Source organism: Columba livia, chromosome Z (genome assembly GCF_036013475.1).
Source record: "Columba livia isolate bColLiv1 breed racing homer chromosome Z, bColLiv1.pat.W.v2, whole genome shotgun sequence".
NCBI classification, from domain to species: domain Eukaryota; kingdom Metazoa; phylum Chordata; class Aves; order Columbiformes; family Columbidae; genus Columba; species Columba livia.
Genome location: NC_088642.1, coordinates 46,487,866 through 46,512,276, shown reverse-complemented (window position 1 = coordinate 46,512,276; position 24,411 = coordinate 46,487,866). Strand labels below are relative to the sequence as shown.

Sequence of the window (24,411 nt, the reverse complement as noted above, 5' to 3'; positions counted from 1 at the left end):
CAAATTTTCATTGAAAACAAAGGTGTGCTTTTCAGTCTTACATTGTAGGTCAGCTACTCCTACCACATAATTGCTCAGTAGAGCTAGTCCACACTGAGAGAAGCTTGAATGTGATATGGGAGGGGAATACAAAAGGTTTATGTTTAGTTCGGGTGATTCCTTTATGATTATATTAAACCAAAAATTTGCCATGCAGATAGTTTTGCAAAAGAGAAGACAGCAGAGAGGAAAAGCAGAGCAGAGAGAAGTTTACAACTTTGAAATTTTGAAACTGTATATTTTTATGGCTTCCCCAAACTACAGATTACAAGGCAGAACAGAACTGATGAGGACCGTGCCTTTGTCAACACAGCGATTTCTAATTTTGCAGTTCTCAAAGTCTGGGAGGTAGCAGAAGTGAGAGCTCCAAGAGAAAGGCAGAGACCTGTCATGGGACTGGGCAGGAAGAGTGCCTTTTTGTGTCTGACTGAGAAGAAATGAAAGTTCTTCTGTCACACTGAATCATAGATGTAAGCTGATCTACTTAAAGTTAGGTTGTTTGATGTGGAGTACATTTTTGGTACATTTTTTCTCTCATCATTTTTACTTAAAGTAATTTAACAGAAGCAGTTTGGATAGAATTTGATGCCGATAGGGAAAAAATTGGTTTTGTGTTTTTCAACAAATTCTAAAGGAGTTGTGAAAAGTTTGAGATCCAGCTTCCAATTGTGAAAGCAGAAAGAGTGTTCATCAGTGCATCTTCATTTTGTGTAGTAATTTTTTGTGTGCTTGGATGTGCAGCACAGCAGAGTTCTTCCAGAAGAACTGCTGGTGCATGTCCCTGATCTTGAACCCAGTTGCATACGGGCTACCAGGTGCAGTGCTGCTTAGGGACTTTTACCCATGAAGTCAGAAGAATGACATGGAGCATCCCCCTGCCCAGTATTATCCTACAGTGCAAAATTCAGTGAAATTATTAAGCTACCTGACAAGGGAGTTCACATTTTTCTCCTCTCCAGCCTGGAGCACAGGTACAGGTTCCATCTAGAGCATTGCAAGCCCCTCCATTAAGACACTGGCAAGTAAGGTTACAGCCAAGTCCCCAGGTACCGCTGGGACAATTTATTGAGCAATCAACACCATGCCAACCTGCAACAAATAAGAATTAAAGTGACAAATTAATCAGGTTTTCTCCCATTCCTCTCTGAGGACATGCTGCCTTCCACCTACTGTGTGGCATCTCTCAGAGCTGCACAATACCAGCGTAACATTAACTACAGGTGAGTATCAGCAGTTTCAGTTGAGGACTTGTCCAGGTTTGAACAAAGGTGCTCTAGGGCACCTTGTAACATCTGTGCACAGCATACATTTGCAGATGGTTGCCAACATACAAAAGTAATTGATGGGAGATCCAAAACAAAGACACCTTGAAATTTCTCAGCACTAAACTATACTGCAAGTTTTAAGGCACAGCCTGGAAAAAACAAACAAACAAAAAAGACGGAGACTATTTTCCTTAGACATGAGCTGCTGCTTTCAGGATTCTTTCACTAGCGTTCAACACAGTCAGTTTTGCAATATGGTTTTAACAGAAATCTTAGACACAGAAAAAAGAGAAGACACAAGAGTAGTGTACAAGTTTGATTTCTCCAAGGATACAAAAAAGACCTTTCAGATTATTTCTGTACTTCTCTTCAAATACAAATAAGAATGCAATAGAAAATGGTCCTAAAATGCGGCATTCGCCACTGATTATGCCTGAAATTAATGGTTCACAGACTGTGCACTGGATAGACAGAGATGTGAATAGATTTTTTAAAATGTGATCATCCATTGGATACAAGAGAAATGGCGTGAGCCAGTCATATGTTATCATCAGCAGTGACACAAGCCAAGTTTCTAATTTTGTACCTTGTTTACAGTAAGCAAAGGGAAAATAGTTCTGCACTGAATCTAATCAATAGACTATCCAAAACACATGTATTGAAATGAAGCAGCCTTATGGCCTGGATTGATAGCTTTGAATTTAGGGGTCATTTCAGGAAAAATATTACACTATACTAGCTGGAAAATTGAGACACTTTCTATCAAGTGTCTTTCCAGGATTTATAAATTTCCTTCATTTACATTAAGGTTTTGATTTCACCATTTGGTGTCTTTTTTCAGTGTAGTATGACTAAAACTGCATGATGCACAAGCAGATAGGATTATGTGTGGCTCAAGGCATAGTTTTTCTCCTCACAAACTACTACTTAGCAGTAGCTATTGGCTACTTTAAGAGAGTTAAATCAGCTCCACTGTCTCTGGCAAGAGCACAAGCTGGAAACAACACATTTGCTACGCAACTGATTTAATTGTATCTGACGAATTTAGTGGCTATTTGTGTAGGTAATTCTAACACTTCTCCCCCACATTCAACCTTTGTATATTTTTGGAAAAACATTTTTAGAGCGGGGGGGTCTATGATGTAGGCTGGGCATGGGATTTGCATGGGAATATTCAACAACCTGCCCTCCATTCTCAGCAAGCCAGCATCACAGCTGAGAGATGCTGGACTTTAAATCCTTCCTAACAGCAGAAGTGAAAAAGAGAACAGGTGTATTGCAAGAGGGGATCTTCAAGTGCAGTTTAGTAGCACATTTGGGGTTGAAAAGGAACACCGTGTGCACCTGTAGACCTTTATGTGGGAAAAGACTTCTGCAGAACCAATGCTGGAGGATGTCTGATATATCTTTGTTGCAGCCAAAGGCATGTGATACGGGGAGACAGAGAGGTGGGCAGGCACATACAACTTCTGGTGGAGGTACACTGACAATCAAAATCACTGTTGGGAGGACACAGCCAGGTAGAAGGGTCAAGGAACATAAGTCTACTCACACTAATACTGGGAGATTCAGAAGGTTTTCTTGAAGAAGCAGGGAACAGAAGAGGCACAAGCTGGGAAGGGGTTATGCAACGTTTTGTCAGGTAATTGCTCAGGAAAGGAGTATTTGAATAGATAAAAATGCCAGTAGGTATCAAGATCAGAGCTAAACTGGCAGGAAGATGTCAGTGCCTCTGTGATGCTAAGAGGGGCGAGGGAGGCGGCCAGAGGTGAGGCTCACCCAGGCTGAGGGGAAACTGCGCTACATATTTTGACTGGGAAAGCCAACATCAGAAAAATGGCATACGATGGTCTCTCAGACCACAGCACTGCCACAAGATACAAGTGGTGGCCCATCTCAGGTAAACACTAGTAATTCGCTCAGCCACAGTATCCAGCCCACTGAGAACTGCACTGAAGAAAGAGGAACACAAGGTACACGCACCCTTCTCTGAGTAGATGTGTTCCTAGTTTTTGCCTCACTGAGCAGCAAGAAGCATGAGGTATCTAGTGATATGGCCTTCGAGGTGGTCTGCTTTTTACTGAGTTTGTTTCTCCTTCTCTGCTTCAAAAACTCATTTCATTTTGTGATTAGAGAAAAAGAAAAATAATTCTGAAGAAACACTTACCTGCTTTGCAGGCACAAGAACCATCCACTGGTGAACAGATGGCTTCATTTTTGCAGTTGCACACAGATGAACAGTTTACTCCATACGTCCCCGGAAGACAAGGAGTACCACAAGTCACACCCTTAATTACACAAAAATAGGTTCAGACAATACAACTACTAAATGACCTAGATGACTCAGAGGCTATAAAAGCCAGAAAACATACAGCCCGTGAGTGTCCTAGGCTGTCACTAAGTTATCCTGAATTTAAGGGAGAGTCATTCATGCTTTCTACTTCTAGAATAAGCAGTGGTTTTCCATTAGTTGCTGTGAGAGCTCAGGTCACATAGCTAACAGAACTTGGCTAGAGCAACGGACAGTATTTTCAGTAACAAAGAAGCCCCTTATGAAATCTAAACACAGTAAGACGGCAGTTCAGTGGAAAATAATGTGGATATGTAAAATATTTTTAAGAAGTATTTTAGCTGAAGTTTTCACAGTTATTATTCTTAAAAGAACAGTCATACTTTAAAATGTTTTCTATGTTACACTAGCATCCAATGCACAGGTAACAGCAATTGTGTGAAAGCCACAGAACAATCTGTCCTGAACTGTAAAAACAATTGTCTCTGTCTAGAGTTTCTCTGGATAGAGCTGAGGAGTTGGTGAAACAAGATAATGATTGAAACCTAGCATTCCTCCCTTTATTTACACATAATTTACACCTTAGACCCTCATTCTTATCAATGGCTTATAAAGCAGTCAACTTTTCTTTCTTAAAATGGCTTAAAATGGCTCCATTTCAGTACTAAGAAACAATCACAAACTTTGCCTTTTCAGAGTCCTACCTTATAACACACCCAGTGGTACAAAATATCCTTACCTCTACTACTTACTACTACCTTAACTCTACTGTGGTGGAGAAGGGACATTCTGGCATTTTGAAGAATTTGGCACTTAACAAAGGAAGCAGAGTCAAAAATGGACTGTGAAAGTGAGACTTATTTACCTTAAATCCAGGGGCACAGGTGCATTTTCCAGTCACACTATCGCAGTCAGCACCATTTTGGCAGCTGCAGATCTGCTGACATGACTCGCCATAGAATCCCGGGGAACATGTCTCATTGCAGTAGAGCCCAGACCAGCCGGGCTTGCAGGAGCATTCCCCAGACATAGGGTGACAGCTGCCAGGAGGGTATGAAAGGATAAATAATTCAGGACTAAACGTGACACCAATATTAGTTTTTTTTCCAGAGAACAAAATGCTGTTATAGATAGGTTGCATAAAGGATCTCGCATGCTATGCATAGATACAGTTTTACTCACCAAACCACAAAGAAAAGGGCTCTGTATATGTGTATATAAATGTATGCCAATTAAGATAAAAATTGTAACAACATACAACATATAGACATTTTGGGAGGACACAGAAAGAAAAGCAGAGGTATGGTTTTTCTATAGCTAGCTGAAAAGAAACCTATCTGAAACACAGTTTTTACCATAAAATATATATCCATGGTTACAAATAACCAGGTGATGAAACCATTAAATTCCACAAAATGTATTGGTAGGTGTCCACTCCACTTATAAAGGGATCATTTTCATAACTCTGCCCAAGCATACTGTCTGAGAAATATGATGCTTCAGTAAAATAGCGTGGCATCCAACACAAAATAATAACACAGCACCCAATGAGTAGCAAGTACGCTTTTTTCTTTAAATCATTGGTTGAAAAGAGGACAATTAGCATCATTCTGCAAACGATACAAAATCATTTGCATTGGGCAGAATTCAGATACACCATGAGAGCAGTGACCTTTTGGAGAGCATACTCCCTGTGTTGGCCATACCTGGTGGCAGACCAGCTGTCCCTACCTGGAACAGCAGTTTCATTGAAGGGCCAGTGAGACAGCTGTTGCCTGATAACAAATGGACTCCATCAGCTGTGCAAAGATATATGTGCTGGAAAAGTGGACACAATGGGGTACTCTGTAGCACTCTGGCAGACAAAGCACTTCACTTAATTCTCACCAAAGGAAAGCCTTAATATCCAAATCCAATATATTTACAATGGGAAGACTGTTTAAAGATATTTGTCTGCCACTGATTGAAGTTGCTTTAAGTGTGCTGGAAAAAAAAAAAGTGACTTTGCCCAGACGCATTAAATGACCCATGACAAGAGCCTGATTTTGCAAGACTTGCTGACTCCTTGTGTGGGATGTGTTTGCATATTTTTCTGACCATTTGAAAGTTTGAAAAAATACCTACCGCACTTTCAGGTGCTATATCATAAGTAACAACAATATCATTTGAAAAAGTTGCAACATAACAAGGGAATACAATATTAGTTGCAACTGCTCTTGGGACTCATGGACTACTCTTGTCAAACTACAGATTTCCATTGCCAAATATAATACAACCAACTGACAAGATATTGCTGATCAAAAAAAGTATGAATTATACTGTCTGGAATGTCATTATGCATTCTGCTCTCTATATTATTGCATATGGTGTGACATCGTAAGAATCTGGGGGGCTTAAAGATTCTTGGACAGTATCAAGCTGTTTTCCATGAAGTGAGAGGAAAGGTCTTTTCAACTAAATAATATATGCAAAAATGGTTCAAAACTTATGGTGCTCATAGTCAACAGTCATGGTTATTTGTTCAGCTCTAAGTATACCTGCCATGAAATATGTTGAAATGGAACTATTCTCATATCAATTATATGCAAAGTTATGAAAACACATGATGCAAGATGATCAGATTTGTCCTCTATTCCCAGCTTTCAGTAGGCACTCAGTGGTATTCTGGATCCAATTCCCATGTTTCTTACCAGTGGAAGAGAACAAGCCAGGGAATATGAAAAGATCTTTCAATCCACAACTGAATAGTCTTTAGGATATGAAATATAATACTTTTAAAACATAAAATTAGTAGTACTGTCATTTTAAGGCACAAATCTCAGCTTTATTTGTTGTTTGTTTGTTGTTTTTTTTTTTTTTTATTTTCAGGACAGGAGAACAGCACACACATGAGCAACCACTGGTTATGAAGCAGAAGCATTGATATTCTGTGCCCCCCAGTGAGTGTTACTAAGACATACTTGCATATATATTGATTGACACCAAAATTAGTATTCTGTAATTTGTAATTAGATGCAGGAAGCTGGAATACTTGTGAAGCTTTTTGATGGGTTCTCATGCAGCTAACTTAATTGGCAATAAGATGTATATATTAAGATACAGAAATAAAGATATGTTGAGAGATGATACTGCCAGTACATCCGCTTTTATTCCTGATCTTTTGTTCACACTTTCTGGAAATGCAACCCTACTCTGTACGGAGACAAAAAAATACTCATGGGTAGTTGATAATTATTTGAAGGACTTAGATGAACTTAATGATTTTCATAAAAGTCCACTAGAAAAATGAAAAACTGCAAGACGCCCTCAACTTGACTTTAAAAATACACACAGACTAAATGAACTAAACATGTATCACATCATAAAATTCCACATTACATATGTATGTACCTCAGAAAAAGCATGGACAAAAGAACTCCCATTAAAGCTCATGTAATGAATAAACCCTAATTCCAGCCTGAACTATACCAAATTAGCTGGTCATACAGAATGCCCCCAGCTGTTCTTACCTACGGGCATGAAACAGTGGTGGAAAATCAACAGTAAGAGCTTACAAGAAAAAAAAAAAAAAGAAAACCAAAACAAACAAACAAAAAACCCACCACACAACAACAAAACAGGGACATCTCAAATTCAGCTTGGATATCAACCTTAAACCAATGCATATGCTGTAAGACAGGTGTAACAGATATCCTTTGTAAGCCTTCTAGATAAATACGCAGCTACAGTCTGCCCTTTTTACATTTTCTGAATAATCATCTGGTGTCATTTGAATAAAGGCATGACAAAACTCAGCCTAGGCTAGAAAAACATTCCTGTACAAAACAAAGTGACAATGTGAACAAAGGCCAATCTTTTTTGCTCGTTCCTGCAAACCGGATCTTCAGAATTACAAGTTTCTCTAAGCCCCACAAACTGTGGATGGAAGTGGGAGGACAATATGGGGCTGCTCAGAGCGGCTCACAGCACTGCTGTTGTATCCCACTGAGGAAGCTTTTCATGTTTTATGTGATCTTAATCTCAGCCTAGTAGTGCTCACTCTAATTTTTTTTCTTGCCCATTGAGTAAAAAAGGAAAAATCAATAGTGTCACCTAGTCACAGAGAACAGCAGTCTGTGTCTGATTTATAGTGTAGCTAAAATTCTTTCATATATATCAAAAGATGCAATAGAGAAGAAGCCTTTGTGAAAAACTCTTTGCACGAGAGTGTTGTTACCTGCAGCCTAATATACCTCTGGACCCCTATTATACCTAATATACCTAATATACCTCTGGACCCCTCAAAAGAAAAAAAACAAAACTCTCAAGTATATCTATATCTAACCCTTTACGAAGCATTTAGTAAATGCTGCTGATACAACTAAGCATGGGCTTGCCTTTTATCCCCAGGAGCTGCCATCAGCCAACAGCAGTATCGAAATCCCTGTAGCTTAGCCTGCCCAAAGTGCAAATTATGAATTAATGTCAAAGCTGTTTTGATACAAATTCCTCGGTCATAAAACAGTAATAGAAATACATTTTTGAACTATGGGGTATCATAATGTTTTTTGCACGTTTAAGTATTTGAAGAAAATGGCTAGACAAATACTTGTATACTGCAACTCATGTACACATGTTTTACAGCACTATTTTTTGGTGCTAAGTCTCTTTTTAACCAACTTTTAGTTCACTTCTGTATCTATGAATACTAAGAACATAAGTTGTAACGTAGGGCTCTAGGCCTACCAACAACTCCTCTTTGAGGGTATCTAAACCAGTGGTCATATCATCTGAAAAAAGCTTTTACAATGCCTAGGTCCCTAGAAGTCCTAACAGAATCCTAGACCTACAGACACACAAAGTGTATTTGAAGAAGGAATTGTATGCCCTTTTTGTGCCCTGGAATTATCAGTTCTTACATTGCTGTTAAATGGGCTAGTGCTATGAAGAAGATCCTTTGGCTACAGCCAGCCCAAATAGTACTTGATGTAGGAAAGTAATCGATGATAATATTCCCTGATGTGCTTAAAAAGTTATCTCCTGGCTGAGTGAAAGATGAAGACAGCGAGACAAAACTGGCTTCTCAGAAGATTCTCAAAAGCGTGAAGTGTCTGCAAAGACCTTTGTCTTCTACACCAGTACTCAACGCCCGTTGATTTCTGTTATTTGCTGGTCTTAATCACTTCTTAACCCAGGGAGAAGGAATATAAGAAAAATATAAGAAGGAGTATAAGAAAAATACACTTGTGAAGTCATGAAAATCTTTGTTTACCTCACAGATCATTATGCTCTTGCAAATATCCACCCACATCTACAGGCCTGTTAAGTTCCTTTCTCATACAGAGGAGAAAATGTTCAAAAAAAGACCAGCCATATGCTGCTGTTTACATGTGAACATTTGTGATCTGATTTGACCACAAGCTGTCTTCCAGCAGTATAAATGAAGGAACAGCTGTGTTGAACATGAATCAGAAGTAATCCCTGTAATATCAGAAATACTATACAGTGTAATGCATTCCTGTCAAACAAGGCTGCTACAACAGTCTGCAGACAAACTTTCAGGAAAGCAGATAACCATAATTCATAATACAATAGTATTTAGTCTACTAGCAGAATTTGGAGCTAGACAGGTCAGCATTATGGTGCCACTTATTCTTGAATGGCTTGCCCAAAGAAGGAATTGCACGATTTTATGTAAAAAACTCTGCATTTCTTCAAAAGATGTCTCAAGTAAATGGGATAAACAGAAGTGCAAGCACACAACTGTAAAAGCATATGAATGGAAAGAGAAAATAATTCAGTTTGCTGTCACACAGTTTGTCAATGAAAGGTATGTTGAACAACTCAGACAATCCACAAAGTAATTTTTCAGAAAGGCCTAACATAATAGTTATTTAGATGTATGTGCTCAAGCGCTTTAACATCACTGCTTAATTCTGACTAAAGTATCATTTTATCTATGAGAAAAAGTGCATCTTACATAGAACATACAGCAGCATTCTATGTGACAGTCAATAGTTCCTGCAAATTTCTTTCACAGCTGTTTTCAACAGCAAAAACTGAGACTGTTCACAAATCTTACCTAGGGTACTGTGACTAGTAACACAATTAAGTGTAAGTGAATGTGTAAGTGAATGCACAATGGCCAAATTACTTCATCAGAACTGTGTTCTGTAGCAAGAGAAAGCTGTCTAGAATTGTTCTATAAATATGTTGGCTTGCCTCAGCTGACATCTGACATTCCTCCCACACAGCTCGAAGTTTTTCTCCAAACAGCTAGTTTTCAGATGCTGAACAATATGCTGAAACACTGAAAACAAAAAACTCAAAAAATAGAACTCATTACTGCCTGAATAAGGAGGGATGGTAAAAGGTAGGCCAACTGGAAAACTATTTAAATTAAATTTCCAGGGATCAGATCTCACCTGCCTTCTATGGAGGAAAAAAAAAAAAAAAAAAACAGTATTTTTAAAACCTAGATTTACAATTGGTAAGGCTTTGGAAATTTTGCATTAAAACCATCCTCTACACCAATTCTCGTATGTGCATTCAGGGAGAGAGAGAAATAGATTCTCCTCTCATTCCCAACTCGTAAGACTACACAGCCATTGATTTCAATTCAGTTATTTCTCACCTACAATACACCAGAATATGCAAGGGACGTATGATGTATGCTGACTTTATACAGTGAACAATATAATGATTTATTCATGTGGTAAATATGGGCAAATGTCACACCTTGGCTTAACATCTATTTCATGGGTCAGAGACCAAATACAGTGTATTAAGATCAATTATAGCTGCAAGCAACAAAATTCAGAAGCTCTTTTGTGGTTATATTTTCTTTCTTAAATGGTTAGAGAATACCAAATAGTCTTAGAAGTCTTTAGCTGCTTCGGTTTGCATGAAAATACTAGAAACATTAGGAAATATTTCTTTTCAGATTATATTCAGATTTCTGTGTTCTATGTAGGAAAAGGAAACAGGATAAAGGGTGTAAAGCCTACCTCCAGGTATTGGGCATGTGGCAGGGGCACTTTTTATCACACTTGAGACCATAAATTCCCTCAGGGCAAAGCCTTGTTTCACAGTGCTCTCCGGTGTATCCTGGTTCACAGAGGCAGGCACCACTAATATGGTAACATTTCCCACCATTCATACACTTGCAGGTCTCAGCACACTGCACTCCATAAGTCCCCACTGGACACTCATCTTGGCATCTGTGAGAAAAACAAATAAAAACTATTCTTCATAAACGATGGCTTTGGGAGATTTAAGGGAAATAAGGTTTAAGATGAATCTCTCATACGGGCCTAAAATGCCTCTTAAGTAGAGCAGGAATTTATATATCTTCATATTTAAAAGTGGCTGTCTCTCTGGCTTCTGCTGCTCAGCTAGAGAGGCTTAAAAACATTGGCTCTGCAAATTCCTTTGGAAAAGGTCTTCCTTCTCCCCAACAAAAGAGACAACATGCATACCCAGACAACTGTACTTCACATTCAGGAATCAGAACAAAACCAGACCCTCTTAAATCAGATCTGAAATACCAAGGAATAATTTTCCAAGTATTTTGTTTCAAAAGCCATGCATCTGTAGCTTTTTAAAGCGATCTAGATTCTCCACCTAGGAATAACGTGAAGAGGCAGCAGACACCCGCACCTCTGCAGGCACTCAGGCCAGGAAGCTCCCTGGCAATCACGCTCGGCAGCCTCTGAGAAGAGTATTTTCTAATTGTGTTTCCAAACATATGATGTTTCCAAAATACCTTTCTTTTCGTAACTTCATTCTAAACCTTTGTTGTTGTTGTTGATTTTTCATTTCAAAAATTCTTAGGATGAGGTGGAAACATATTCAGGAACCCACACCCCTTCTTTTCTTTTTACTTTTCTAATAGATGAAACTGAAAATTAAGTAAAGAGTTGAGTTTAACCCATATGGGAGAGTACCAGTGATTTTTATTACTCCTTAAGGAAAATATATCCTAATAAAGGCACTTCACCAAAATTCTCCTCTCTCATTCACAGAGCTTTTAGAACACAGCTACTTTAAGCTTATTTCCTTAGTGTTTTACATATGAAATGCATTAATTTAACCTAAAGATCAGACTGTATGTTTAGCTGTCCGGCCTGACTACTAATAGTCAATTTTCAGTATCCTGTTTGTAAAACTTGCAACTCATTTACTAATGAGTTTCAGATAGCAACTTCACTTGGCGATGTATTTAAGAGATATAAAATGAGTTTGGTGTTTTCAGCTTTAACTTCTCTGTGTTTTGTAAGTGAATTGTTAAAATTCAGAATGTCAGTACTATTACAGCTTTACTAAAGACTCCAGCACTAAGTGCACTTAAAATGTTTGATTTTATGTATGAGAGCAGACAAAATTTAACTTTGCAAAATTTTTGGGGGCTGTTTCATTGCATTTTCATCAGCTTCTGAAAGACCCTCTTCCACTTTGTGGTGAGGACAGGTATTAGCCTAAAAGTATTAGGCAGAACAATGATAAAGGTAGTTTAAACTAGATTCCCTTGTGTTAATTCAGCTCACTTAGAAACTGCTACATGCTCTAGGAGTCCTGTTTTTCTTGCTGTATGACCAAGTTCCAGGAGTCACCACCATGCCAAAATCTCAGATAAATACTGTTGAAGTTACACACAGAGTGGAGAATAGCTTAGCACTTTATAAAAATGTCCCTTTTGCTGCTGCTATGTTCATGCCAGCTTGGACAATGCCCACACATTTCTTCTAACAACTTCCCTCCTTGCCAGTCCATCGACATTAAATAAGAACCAGGTCTACAATCTGACTTCTGACCCATTCCTGCCCTTGGAGTACCATGAAAAACAAAATAATTACAAATGCAGCCTATTTTGCAGGAAAAGGTGGGGCTCAGACTTGCAAAAGTGATCAAAATGCTGCAGCCTGCAAGGCATTTCAGATTAAAATCAGATTTAAATTCCCAGACAAAATATTAATTGCATTTAGAAACACTAGTGTCATGCAGTGCATAGACTCTCTCTCATCTGTATATTCCTTTGATTTCCCTGCTGACTTCTCTGTGTTTCTTTAAATGCATCTATCACCTTTTGCACTGCTTCTTCACAGACACAAATTTAATTTTGGCATCCTAATGGTTCTGGACTAAAAGTTTCTTTTCCATTTATTATTTTCTTTATGTCTGGCACAGCTCTCTTCATGTCCTGTGAACACTCGCGTGGGAAGTGCATATGGTTACAATACCTACTATTGTTGGCAGAGATCCCCTGGACTGACCCCAGTGATTAAGCTGCTGCTGGCTTCAGCAAATGAGTTGTGAGCTCTTAAAAATACATGCAGGAAAATACTTCTTTCATCACTTTCCACTGCCTTCAAAAATGATGCCTTGCTGTATTATGTTTCCAGTCTACCAAAGATGATTTTTAACAATCAAGTCAGAAAATAGAGAAGTTTCACGTCTTCATTTGAATGAAATACTTTAGAAGACAACTCTCCAGCTTCCTCATTTTGAAGAAGAACCGAATGAGCCTCCCTTGCTACTGTGACTGCCAAACGTCTGCACAAACCCAAGAGCTTCCCTCCTCATCGCTTCACCATACCCCAAACTGCGTCATTCTGCAAGCCACTCAAGTGAAGACCCACAAGACGCTGCCAGAGCACACACCACAGCAGGAAAACCCTGAAGCCAAGCGGTTCCTCACAGAAGGATAATCACATAGGCACTTTTAACTTGTGACTCCTCAGCTAACTGATACGGCAAACATTTAATAACAGTCTTTTGATCACACCACAGACGTTTTCATTCTTCTTCCTACCAGATTCTCAACTTCCTGTGCCGTAGCCCACCCTGTGCAGCTTCAGCAGTCTGGCAAAAATAAGTATTTCTTACCGTTCCCCTGTGTAACCTGGGCTGCAGTGGCATTGACCTGTTGCTGAGTCACAAGTCCCTCCGTTGTGGCACTGGCACTCCTGGGAACAATTTTTCCCATAACGACCCTCAGGACAAGGCTGACCACAGACCATGCCCTGCATGTGCAGAAAAGGAATCTTAGTATTAGACTGGGTTTACCACAGCTTGAATGAAAAAGGAAGAAAGGTTTGTAATGAAGGTAGATCAAGGAGATCTCGTGTCACTTGTCTAATGCTGACCTTTGAAATGCCAGGCTTTAAAAATGGGGTATGTTTCAGCACTGGAGGAATAATCTTCTAGGATTTCTATTTTTGAAGCCAAAGTTAATGAAAAACACCATCTTTAAGCAACAGTGAAAACACTAAGACATTTAAGACTAATTGATATCAAGCCCTTCTCAATTTATTTATCAGGAGTAGTATATATAAAGATATTTGGAAATGCCCCCCAGTAAGTAGTGGTGCAGAAATCAGTAATTGCTGTAATTCCCCATACTACTTTATGATAAGTTGTTTTTTTCTGATGAAAGGAAAAGCTGTTTGCAATTTCCCTGAAAGCAGCATCTTAAAAGCTTAGGTAGGATGTCTGCTTCCCTTCAACTGGATGTGAATTTCTGCACTACTATTTATGTCCTTAATTACACGTGTGCAGGGATGGAAGCATTAGATCTTAAGACTTTTATGAAGTTATTTCAAGAGAAACATATTTACAGGCATTTCAGCAGGGGAAAAGAAAAAGAAAAAAGAAAAGCAGCAGATATTTCAGTTAACATAAGATACTGCAGAATTCATACCTGGCTACTTTAAATCTTCCCTACAGGAAAAGCCAAAAAAGTTATATTGACAAAAATGTGTTTGAAATAATTGAAAATAACAAAGAGTTATGCTGAAATAACTACTTGGAATGGAAAATTATTCAAAGAGCTAAACAGTAATTTCTTAGTTAAGACACACATTATTATAAAGTTCCCATCACTGTTTCATGTTCTATCTCATTTTTCATTAGCTGTGTTTTGCCAGATAAAGGGAGATAAGAATTTATGCAGACATTTGTATTGTATGATCAATGATTTCATTCTTCTAACATGAAGTGGAATAAAGAGTAAAAATGGCCATAATCCAAGTTGTCAGGTGAGTGGTGCTGTTCAAACACACAAACAGACATGATAATTTATGGCAATGTTCTCTGGTTGGCAGAAAACTGACCTTTGCCACAGGTTATCTCAATATAATAGCTCCATTATCATGAGTTACTTAAAAGTTCAGTAAATGTGGATTTTCACCCAAAATGGACAATTTCATAGAAAACATTATTTTAAAAAACTATTGATAAATATAATCTCCAAATGTATTTCAATAAATTATTTGGGCTTTGAGCACCTTCCAGACTTTTGATCACCGTACAAATCCATTATTTGCCAACTCAGAGTTGGAAGTCTGGTAGCAGGGGAAGCTACTTGCAGCTCCGAGGTCAATTCTTCTCTCCCTACCCACTGACAAAAGGATAAAAGTCTAAAGTTAATGTCAAAGTTCTGATGCCTCATTTCCATCAACAATATTTAACACCGTATCTAAAGTTCTGGGGTTTTTGCCATGCGTGCTACACGTACGACAACAGGCACAAAACCCATTACTAAAATATAGAACAGTGTCACTTCCCTATAATATCAAAATATATCTAGAAATTACTGACTTTCAGACAAGATCTAAAGGATGCTGCCTCGTCACAGTACCATTCATCTCTTTTGCTCCCCAGAATTTGTTATGGTTAAAAAGACAGCACAGAACTGAAGGATTTTCAGTAACAGATGGTTTTGCAAGTATTTTATTCCAGTTCCTTATGCTAAAATACGCTTCCCATTACTCCTGGCTACAGGCAGTCTGCATTTGCTATCCTCATTTGCTACACTTCTCTGAGGCTGCCCGAAATGTACAAATATGGAAGATTTATGGGGATGTGTCAATTTCAGAAAGTGTTTTTACCATCCATCCTGGCGGGCAGGCACACTCCCCGGTGACGTGGTGACAGACGCCTCCATTCTGGCAGGGGCACCTCTCCTCGCACTGTGGGCCATGCTTCCCGGGGGGACAGAGGTCCTCGCAGCTGAGGAGGTTGGTGGTGGACAACAGAGACAACCGTTACTTTGGCACACACTCCAGTCTCCAGCCACCTCTTTATTTTTAATGCTATTTGTAACTTTCTGGCCAAAAGCATGAAGTAGAAAGCAGTTCACCATAAAGAGACACACGCTGATTATTGTGTAGCAACCATCCACCAAATCTGAGGAAGCAGACCTGGCAAACTAGGCATTATCTCCTCTTAAAGATATTTCTTTCTACACTAGTTGGTGCTCACTCATTGTTACTGACAAAGTTCAAAATCTGTTCTGTAATGACAAAGCCAAATTTTTGCAAACTTGTAGCCAAACTGTTTTCACGGTGGTCATAAAGAAGCTCCTGCATACTTCTAATGGTTTCTACTCGGTAGTCCAGATCCAGAGGGCTTTGTCTCAGCTACACACACTTTGCCCAGCTGCTTCTTAGCCACCAGCCCTGCCTCCCTGTATTATATGTCAGTCAGACCAACAGCAGTGTTAAAAGTTAATCTAACCTTCGTTTCTCTTGTTAGCATGATTTAAAACCTGTATCTCTCTCCTATAAATAATACATTCAATGCTTACAAGGCACCCGTGTATCCAGGGGGGCATCTGCACTCTCCAGTCACATAGTTGCAGGTAGCTCCGTTTTGGCACTGGCATTTTTGATGGCAATCATTTCCGTATGTGCCTTGATCACAGCGTTCCTCGCAGCGCCAGCCTTTGAAACCTGATGCACAGTGGCAGGCTCCAGTGATGGGGTTGCACAAGGCTCCGTTTTTGCACTGGCAGCGGCTGCTGCAGTGAGGTCCCCAGTGGTCACTGTCACATGCTGAAGGAGTAGAAGGAAAAAATTACAGCAGTTTTATTAACAGCTCATGTTACAGCACTGGAGATACTATGAGTCAACTGTGGGAAAAAAAAAAAAAAAGTATAAAATGGAAATAGTTATGTAGTACATCCTCAGTTCACCTTGGTCTTCAAGGACCTTCGCAGGTGGGCATAATATAATTTACACACACAATAAAACTGATTTCTTAAGCACAAAAGCAAACACACTAAAATGTGGAGCTGCGAAGTAAATGCAAGTTTGAGACTCTTCACTGTCAAAACTCTTCATTATGACTCTCCACTGCTAATAACTGTTATGTTTGCAGTGAGCTTTCATTTACACAGCCAAGTGTGAGTAACCTAAAAAAAGGTAAAAAAGAGTAGTCCTAATCCATAAACAACTGTCTGAATCCCACACGGAAGTTCCAAAGCTTACTCAACATAAGATTGTAATTTTTTTCAAGTCCAGAAGTTCCTACTTACTTCCATAATGGCAAATATTTCCTTTTCAATCTTGAAATATACTGATAGGGCAAGAGAAAACACCAGAAGCATTTTTTCAAGCAATAGAAATTACTGATTTGGTGGTTATATTTCATCTGGATGTTAACAATTTAGTTACCCAACGTGTCTTCATGATCATTTAAATGCATCTTTTCTTGTCTGCCCTAACACAACCCATTAAAACCCTGTAAGCAAACCACTCAGAGGTTATTTCAGCATCAAAAGAAAAACCTTAATGTTAAGGAAGGAATTTTTCTTAAGTGAGAAACATGGGAGTTCTGTAAAGAGCCAGAAGATTAAAGTCACCTTGAGTTCAGCAGGAATGTGCTAATCATACGGTCAAATGATCTGATTTTATTTTTATGTTTTGTTGATAACTGCAGTACAATGGGAAAGCCTCAACTGCGGCATCTGGAAGCCTGGGCTCTCCTCTTGGAGACTGACAACCATTGTTCTCCCAGCCTTCTCCTAGGGCAAAAAAGGCCAGGCAGAGAACAGGCACACTTTCCTAGACTAATGCAAAGTAATTCAAGAATCCTCCTCAGGGTAGGAATTATTCAGCTATAGGAGCTGTTCACTCAAGCTACAAAAATAAAAAGGGATTAGGGTCTTTTAAAGAATCTACTCCTTAAGTTTTTTCTTTTTTTTTTCCCTTGGGAGGTCACTGGAACATGCATCCATCATGGAGATACTGTGAGCACCTACACACAATAAAATACAGAGCAATAGTACTGTAAGTACTATAAACACCCAGCAATACTGACAGGACAACTGCCCATCTCATTGGCCTCTCTCTTCAAAGATGTGTTGGTTTTGTTATGGACTGTACTACAAGATGCTGCTGTCTTCAGCACATAGCATCGCACAAGTTGCCTTTCCCCATGATAACACACACTCATTCAGAACTGCTATATGGTGATTTTCAATGTGTCTGCATGGAATAGAAAGTGTAATCCTCATGCTTAACCAGTCCTCAAATTGTTACCAGGAAACGAACTGTTTTGGGATATATGTAAAAATATGTGTATGGGTGGTGAGACATCTGAGACAATCACATCTACGGTCTTGACGGAGCAAACAACCCTACATTTTTTCTGTTTAACATGTTAATCTGGATTCAGATAACAAGTCTTCCTCCTGCTTCCAGACGAAACAGACAATTTCAATTTCAGCGATTCCTCATGGAATAATTAAAACTTAAAAAAAAAAAAAAAAAAAATTAAAACCCCCATCCTGGCATGTCTGATAAACAGAAGAATTCAGACTGATTGTCAGACCATGACTTTCAGTGCAGAGCTCAGTCAAGGATGAATGTGGCCTGAACACATCCTAGATACAAAGACATAAAAGGCAAGAGAAGGGTTATTCTTGGTTGGTAAGTGTGAGCTTGTGTTCTTTCACCAATATGTGGACATGGGATGTGTGGTGCAATACAACAACACTCATGTAGTTGCTTGAAGACCCAGCATGAGGAGTCTCAGAGCCACACAGACCAGAAACACCTAGTACCACACATCTGCCACTGCCTCGAACACACAGGCACCAAGACTACCTTGCTAGGAACTGCTTCACTAGTGAAGCAGTGGAGGCCTCATACTCCCTCTGCTCTCTTTTTTACAAGCCCGTCCCCAGTTTGCCTCCCTAGGGTGCATCGAGATGCCTCCTGGAGATTTACTGATATCCAAGGTTAACGTGCTATGACTGCAAACTTGAACCTTTCTTGACTATTTTACCGTAAGAGCATGTACTGCACAGTACATAGTAATTTATTAGTTTCCTGGTGTGATCTTCTCATGATGTTTGCAGGAAATCACTAAAATAAAAAGCATCATATGGTTGCTAATAGGATTTCCAGTCTCATAACCATTCTCCTGGAAATGGCCAGGTGGGTAAAAAAATATCGACTATTCAATTTTTCACTACAGGACAATGGTGAAGCATGTCGACAAGGGCAACAGTGGCCTCATCACAGCACATCTGCACAATAGTCCTTTACACAAGGTCTGCCACCAGTCTAGCATCTATCTGTGAGTTATGGGCAGAACTGTGGAGAAATTTACAGGATTAATAGGAATAAATAATAATTTTTAATGAGATGGATAAATCCCATATTTTACCTCTGTGTCCCCTGACTGATAATCAATAATGTTCCTCATAGAAAATTAAAGTGATTTGTCAGAAACTGACGCTCAGTTTACTATTAAGAAAGAAGAGGCCCAAGGGTAGAAATGTTTCCTGTGGCGAGTTTGGTTTATTTTTAATTAGTTTTGGAGGCTAAATTTACCAACTATTACAGCAGACTATTTCTGCTGCTTCCTAGTATTCAGACACTAAGAAACACAGGCTGGAAATCACACAGCTGCTAATCTGGTGGAATGGAATAGTCTTTGAGTTAATGACTATCGTCAGGTTACAGACTGTCAGCTGGAGTTTAATCAGAATAGCTACTCTGATTGTCCTGACTGCACCAAGGTCACAGGCACACGCATATATGCAAACACCACATGCATGCACACACAGAACTGTCAGCTACTGGCTTCTGAACAGATTTGGAGCCATAAATCATCTGTCTCAGCACAGGGTATATGTGAAAGGGAACCAAAGTGTAGAGACGAGAGCCCCATGTTCAGAATGGTTTCAACACAAGGACAATGATGCATCTCAGCCCAAATAACTCCTGGAAACAGTTTGAATCCTGAAGAAATACAAAACCTAATTAGTAAACCAGAGTTTATTTTCTGTGTTGATGATACAGAACTGGCCTAATGCTGTTCTGTTTTAAGCAGAGCTTCTTCCTTACAATAGTAATTTCTCCTTCCCCTTTTCACATATATATTTTCATCCTCAGGTTTGTCTGTTTTAAACAGAAAAAGACAGCTAGCTGTACTGCTCCCTGCCAGCTGTTATAGCAGGCTCACAGCGTCCTTTCTGCCTTCACCTTACCCTGTAGGGGAAAAAAATTAAAAAATCAAAGCAAATGTTTAACAAACACCATGGCATTAATGCCACATCTTATTTTCGTTTTTCTTTTTATATATTCTGTTCATCTCGGAATATCTTTTTTGTCACTGCAACAAGTGCTGTGCACATCACACGACACTACAAACACAGGACAGAGAACTTTTTTCCCAAAAGACTACTCAGTGAAAGCAGAAGTTTGCCTTTGGGAATGAGGACACTGCATTGTATAAATCCTCATTAAAATGAGCAAGTAAGGTATGATACTCTAAGACAATACAGGCCTACCATGATAAAGAAACGCTCACTGAAACTGAGTGCCAAATGATTACTCCAGAAACACAGGGAAGCTCAAGGATTCAATAGTGAAAAAAACAACTTCAAGAAGAAATAGTATCTGTGATGCAAATTGCTACCATTTTGGGGACTTTTGTAGCATCTTGGAATATTAAAATTCTGTATTTCCTAGTACAATAGCTTTAATGGAGATTGTTATTATGCTGGGCTAGATGTGGTTTTATGCTCATAGCTTCTGTGAGCAGCTGATGATTTGCAAATTGTGGTGGAGGGAGCCCTACTATTTTAGCATGCAAGGTATGAATTTTTATAACAATGTGAAGAACAAACGAAGAATTTGGTAACTCCTTTACAGCTCCTTATAAACAAAGACATTTTAAATTAAGTGTGGTCACATACTTGTAAGGGTTTTTTCTGCCTTTTTTTCATTGTCGTTGACTTCTTTAAAAGTCAACAAAAAGAAGAATGTAAATGAGTACAAGTTTATTGCTGACAAACCCACCTTGATCACCTACAATTCTGTACTCCTCTAAAGAATGGCCTATAATGAGAAAAAAATAAAGCTATCAAATCAAGCAAAAGAACATCTCAGAAGAAAATTCTCCTTAGAAACTCTGACTTGCAACTATCTTTTAAGCATGCTAAAATTTCCTTTGTAATATCATCTTCAAGCCAGGCAATGTTTATTGCAATTATTTTTAAAAAATTGTTCTTCTCTCTCTTTTTTTTGCTAATGGAAAGATTAAAGTGAAGAATCACAGTTCACTTTTCTTGCTATCACTTTTTGTAGCTGTCCTATATGTAGCACCAAGACAATAGAATGAGACTTTATTCTGGCTTACACGTCTTTCTGCAACACACTGCTGTGTTTTTCTGAAAATATGCACCATTGTCACCAAAACAGAGGAGATTCTTACCACAGCATTTGGCTAATGTATTTTTATGGTCTTTTAAAAACACTGAAAACAAAATTCCGTATAACAGACAGCAGAAAGAGAGTGAACACTCCCTTACTTGGAATGCAATACTGTGAAGTACAAATTCAAAATAAGCAAACAGTGGCAAATAGACAGATTTCCTCTCTCTCTCTCCTCAAAATTCCAACATAATTTCTTCAGACAGGTTCAAGGAGCCACACCCTTTAGTATTTGAAAGCTGGTTTTCCTTTCTCCAGCATGTAAAACAAACTGAAGTTTCCCATAACTTCAACATCATCTTTGACTGACATTTCTTCCTCTCTAGGTTGTCACATCAAGGACAAGTCTAAATCTTTTGTGTCTTCCTTTGCATCCTTTTCTGACTCTCAGATCTCTATTGCCTTGCCCTTACTTTCATGGCCTTTATGGTCTAGTCCTCATCTATCATTTCTTGTCCAGTATGCAAATATCAACCCCCTACATCCACATTGCCCATGACATTAGCCCCTTTGTTGCATTTTCAGACTATCATCTTCCTCATTTCTCTTCAAGTTGCCTCTACAACGTGGCACATCTCTCCATAATCCAAGCCATAAAACTGCCATGTTGTCCTCCTCCATTGCCTACCTTATAACTCCTCCTTCCTGTCAAGTCCACAAAAAGTCAATGTGGCAAGCATGACAAAACCGCTACCTGCCACGGTAATTTATGAGCGTTTGCTTTCTTCCTCATTTCCTATGTGTTTCCAGCTTCGTGTTATCGCTTTTCTTTTCCTTCAACCATAGATTTTCTAGGGCAGAGGACACCTTCTGTTCTGTACTTGCAGGAGGAGTCCACAAATCCCCAGCAGAGACTGCCATGAGCAAGAAGGACCAGCCTCTACAGCTAAAAGTAGACAGATTGTAACATGTCCTGTTTAAGAACTATTCTAGTCTTTTTGAGCAGAGAATGTAAATAAGAAATTACTAACATTTCTAGGAGGGCCCAAAAGTGACTTGCATTATCAGGAAATATCTATCACTAATAACCAACCACAGCCATTGTAAATAAAATAGGCCAATATTGAGAAAACTTTGATTTATCTCCAAAGGAGTAGCCAACTGACACTCTTACTATCAAAAAATTCCCTAAGGCTGTCCACAGTTTAGTGTTTGGAAGAATGACTCTTCCCTCTGTTCCAGAAGCAAGAAACACGCTTGCCTTAACTTAGTGGAATTAATACTTCAGGTATCTAACTGGCAGTAAGTGGAATCCGACAAATCTCAGCAAGAATTTTACAATAAAACAGAATAACCTTTTATGAAGGGGGCATTTAAATTCGTAGGTGAGAGGAGCCACTCACCTCAACTATTTTTCTGATGACCTCAGTAACGAAACACCGAGGACAAATCCTCCCTTTTCTCTGTCAACAACAGATGCCCATCTAACTTCCAAGCGTCAACAGAAGGGAAATTTAATTCTAACTCATGTGTAGGATATTTTGCATACCTTGAAATGCATTTACTGTTTTTCCCAGAGAGAGTGCCATAATTAAAGTATGAAGGCTTGGAAAGACATGGCACACACAATGTTTTAGATTAAAATTTTATCAGAAAACTGGATTGACGTCCTTGACAGGGAAGAAAGTATTTCATATACCATGACAACAATCAAACAGGACCTATATTACATTAAGGCATAATGTACCTTTGGTCTATGCAAAACGGAACTTGGATAATACTGTATGGATTCTAAATTACTCTTACTGTTAAGGACACAAAATTAATAATAATGTGGATGCTACTCTTAATGATCTTTTCTGAGTGTGCTTGTGTTCAGAACAACAATCATTGATTCACTACGCAAAAACCATGACAAAAATATAAATTTTGTCACTGATCTAAATCCACATCATCCTTCTTGGAAAACTGAGACATTATTCTTGAAACTGCTCTCTGCTATTATGATTTGGTTAGCTGCAGATCTAAATTGTTGGTGTTCGTTTCCCTTTGGACACTGCTGCAGGATAGGAAATAAATAATAATTCTCCCAACTCGGTTTTGAACCAAATGAAAGTAAATTCCCATTGATTCCAAAAAATCTATAAATACTCAAGTGTGTTTAAAATTCTACAAGATATATTAAGCCCCTAGTTACATCAACCTGTATGTCAGCCTGGACAGCGAGACAGTTAATGTGGAACGCGGCAAACAGAAATTTCAGAGATTAGTCCAAAGAGGCAGAAAACAAAGACAGCTATTCTGTAAAGTAGAATAAAAACACCCCTTAGAAAACATTCCAAGTCCTATTTAATAAAAACATGAGATTATTCTCCACATAGTTTTTATACACTCCATTCTAGTCACCTCAAGATGTCACAAAAACATAAGCACATGCATATCAGAAAATAAATCTTTTTCCTTTAGAGAATCACTCATATGAATTATAAAATATCAATGACTTTTAGTAAAACACTTATTTTACCAACATCCCAGACACAGAAATGCATAGTAGCGTTTCTTTTTTTCAGAATGCATTTTCTATTAACTCTGGATTTTCTTTGAGCCTTTTGTTTCTATCTGATTTAATTTGTTATATTGTAGGCTTTTTACCCTGTGGCATATTTTTCATTCTTACTTTTTGTTTTGGCTATAAGAAAGGATTTTTATTCAAAATGCTAAGCTTTGATTTAATTTAGGGATTTTTCTTTTTTTACTTTGTAAAAGTCTTTTGATCCGTGAAGTGGAAGAACAATGAAAATGTGTTTTTCAGATCCTATAAAAGACGGGAATTATATGCCTTTCACATGCCATAAATTTCAGAAGACTCTTTAAAGTGTTTTGGACATCAGAACACAAGGTCAAATAAATGCTAAGGCAAACACACACAGATGGCTCTTCATGTTCATTTTATCTCACTACTGAGGTAAAACCTGTTAAAATAATCACTACTACAGGAAGAGTTACAAAATTATAAGAATCTGATTGTATTGTATAAAATGGACTGTTGTCATGCCATGATTCTGATTTTACACAGATCTCCTTGTAGGACCATAAATTAGCCTTTTTTATTTTCGGCAATGCCTTGAAGGCCATCTTAATTTTTAAATTAGGAACAAATGTTGTCCTTCAGATCCTGCAAAGTGAGACACCGACAATACATAAGTCTGCCAATATCTAATGTCGTTTGAAACTAAACCAATACTAAAAACACTTTTGCACTGTCACTAGTAAAAAGAAATATTCAAGAAATCAACTTAGGTAAACACCACAAAAATAACAAGTTTAAGATATGGTGAAAAGCAGAAATGAAAAGCATCTCTGATCCAGAAAATGTTTTTAAATCAATAAA

At 38.5% G+C, this 24,411-nt stretch overlaps 1 protein-coding gene across 1 annotated transcript in view; it reads right to left on the bottom strand.

The window, feature by feature from the left end:
- The window catches only part of MEGF10 (multiple EGF like domains 10), a 106,531-nt gene that overhangs the window by 32,251 nt on the left and 49,869 nt on the right, over positions 1 to 24,411 (bottom strand). The window contains exons 6-12 of the mRNA XM_065045696.1: positions 16,160 to 16,406; positions 15,462 to 15,582; positions 13,459 to 13,595; positions 10,581 to 10,793; positions 4,460 to 4,634; positions 3,472 to 3,592; positions 965 to 1,128 (exon numbers count right to left, since the gene is read on the bottom strand). Of these exons, the coding sequence (XP_064901768.1) occupies positions 965 to 1,128; positions 3,472 to 3,592; positions 4,460 to 4,634; positions 10,581 to 10,793; positions 13,459 to 13,595; positions 15,462 to 15,582; positions 16,160 to 16,406 (1,178 nt within the window). The remainder of the gene's footprint in view (positions 1 to 964; positions 1,129 to 3,471; positions 3,593 to 4,459; positions 4,635 to 10,580; positions 10,794 to 13,458; positions 13,596 to 15,461; positions 15,583 to 16,159; positions 16,407 to 24,411) is intronic.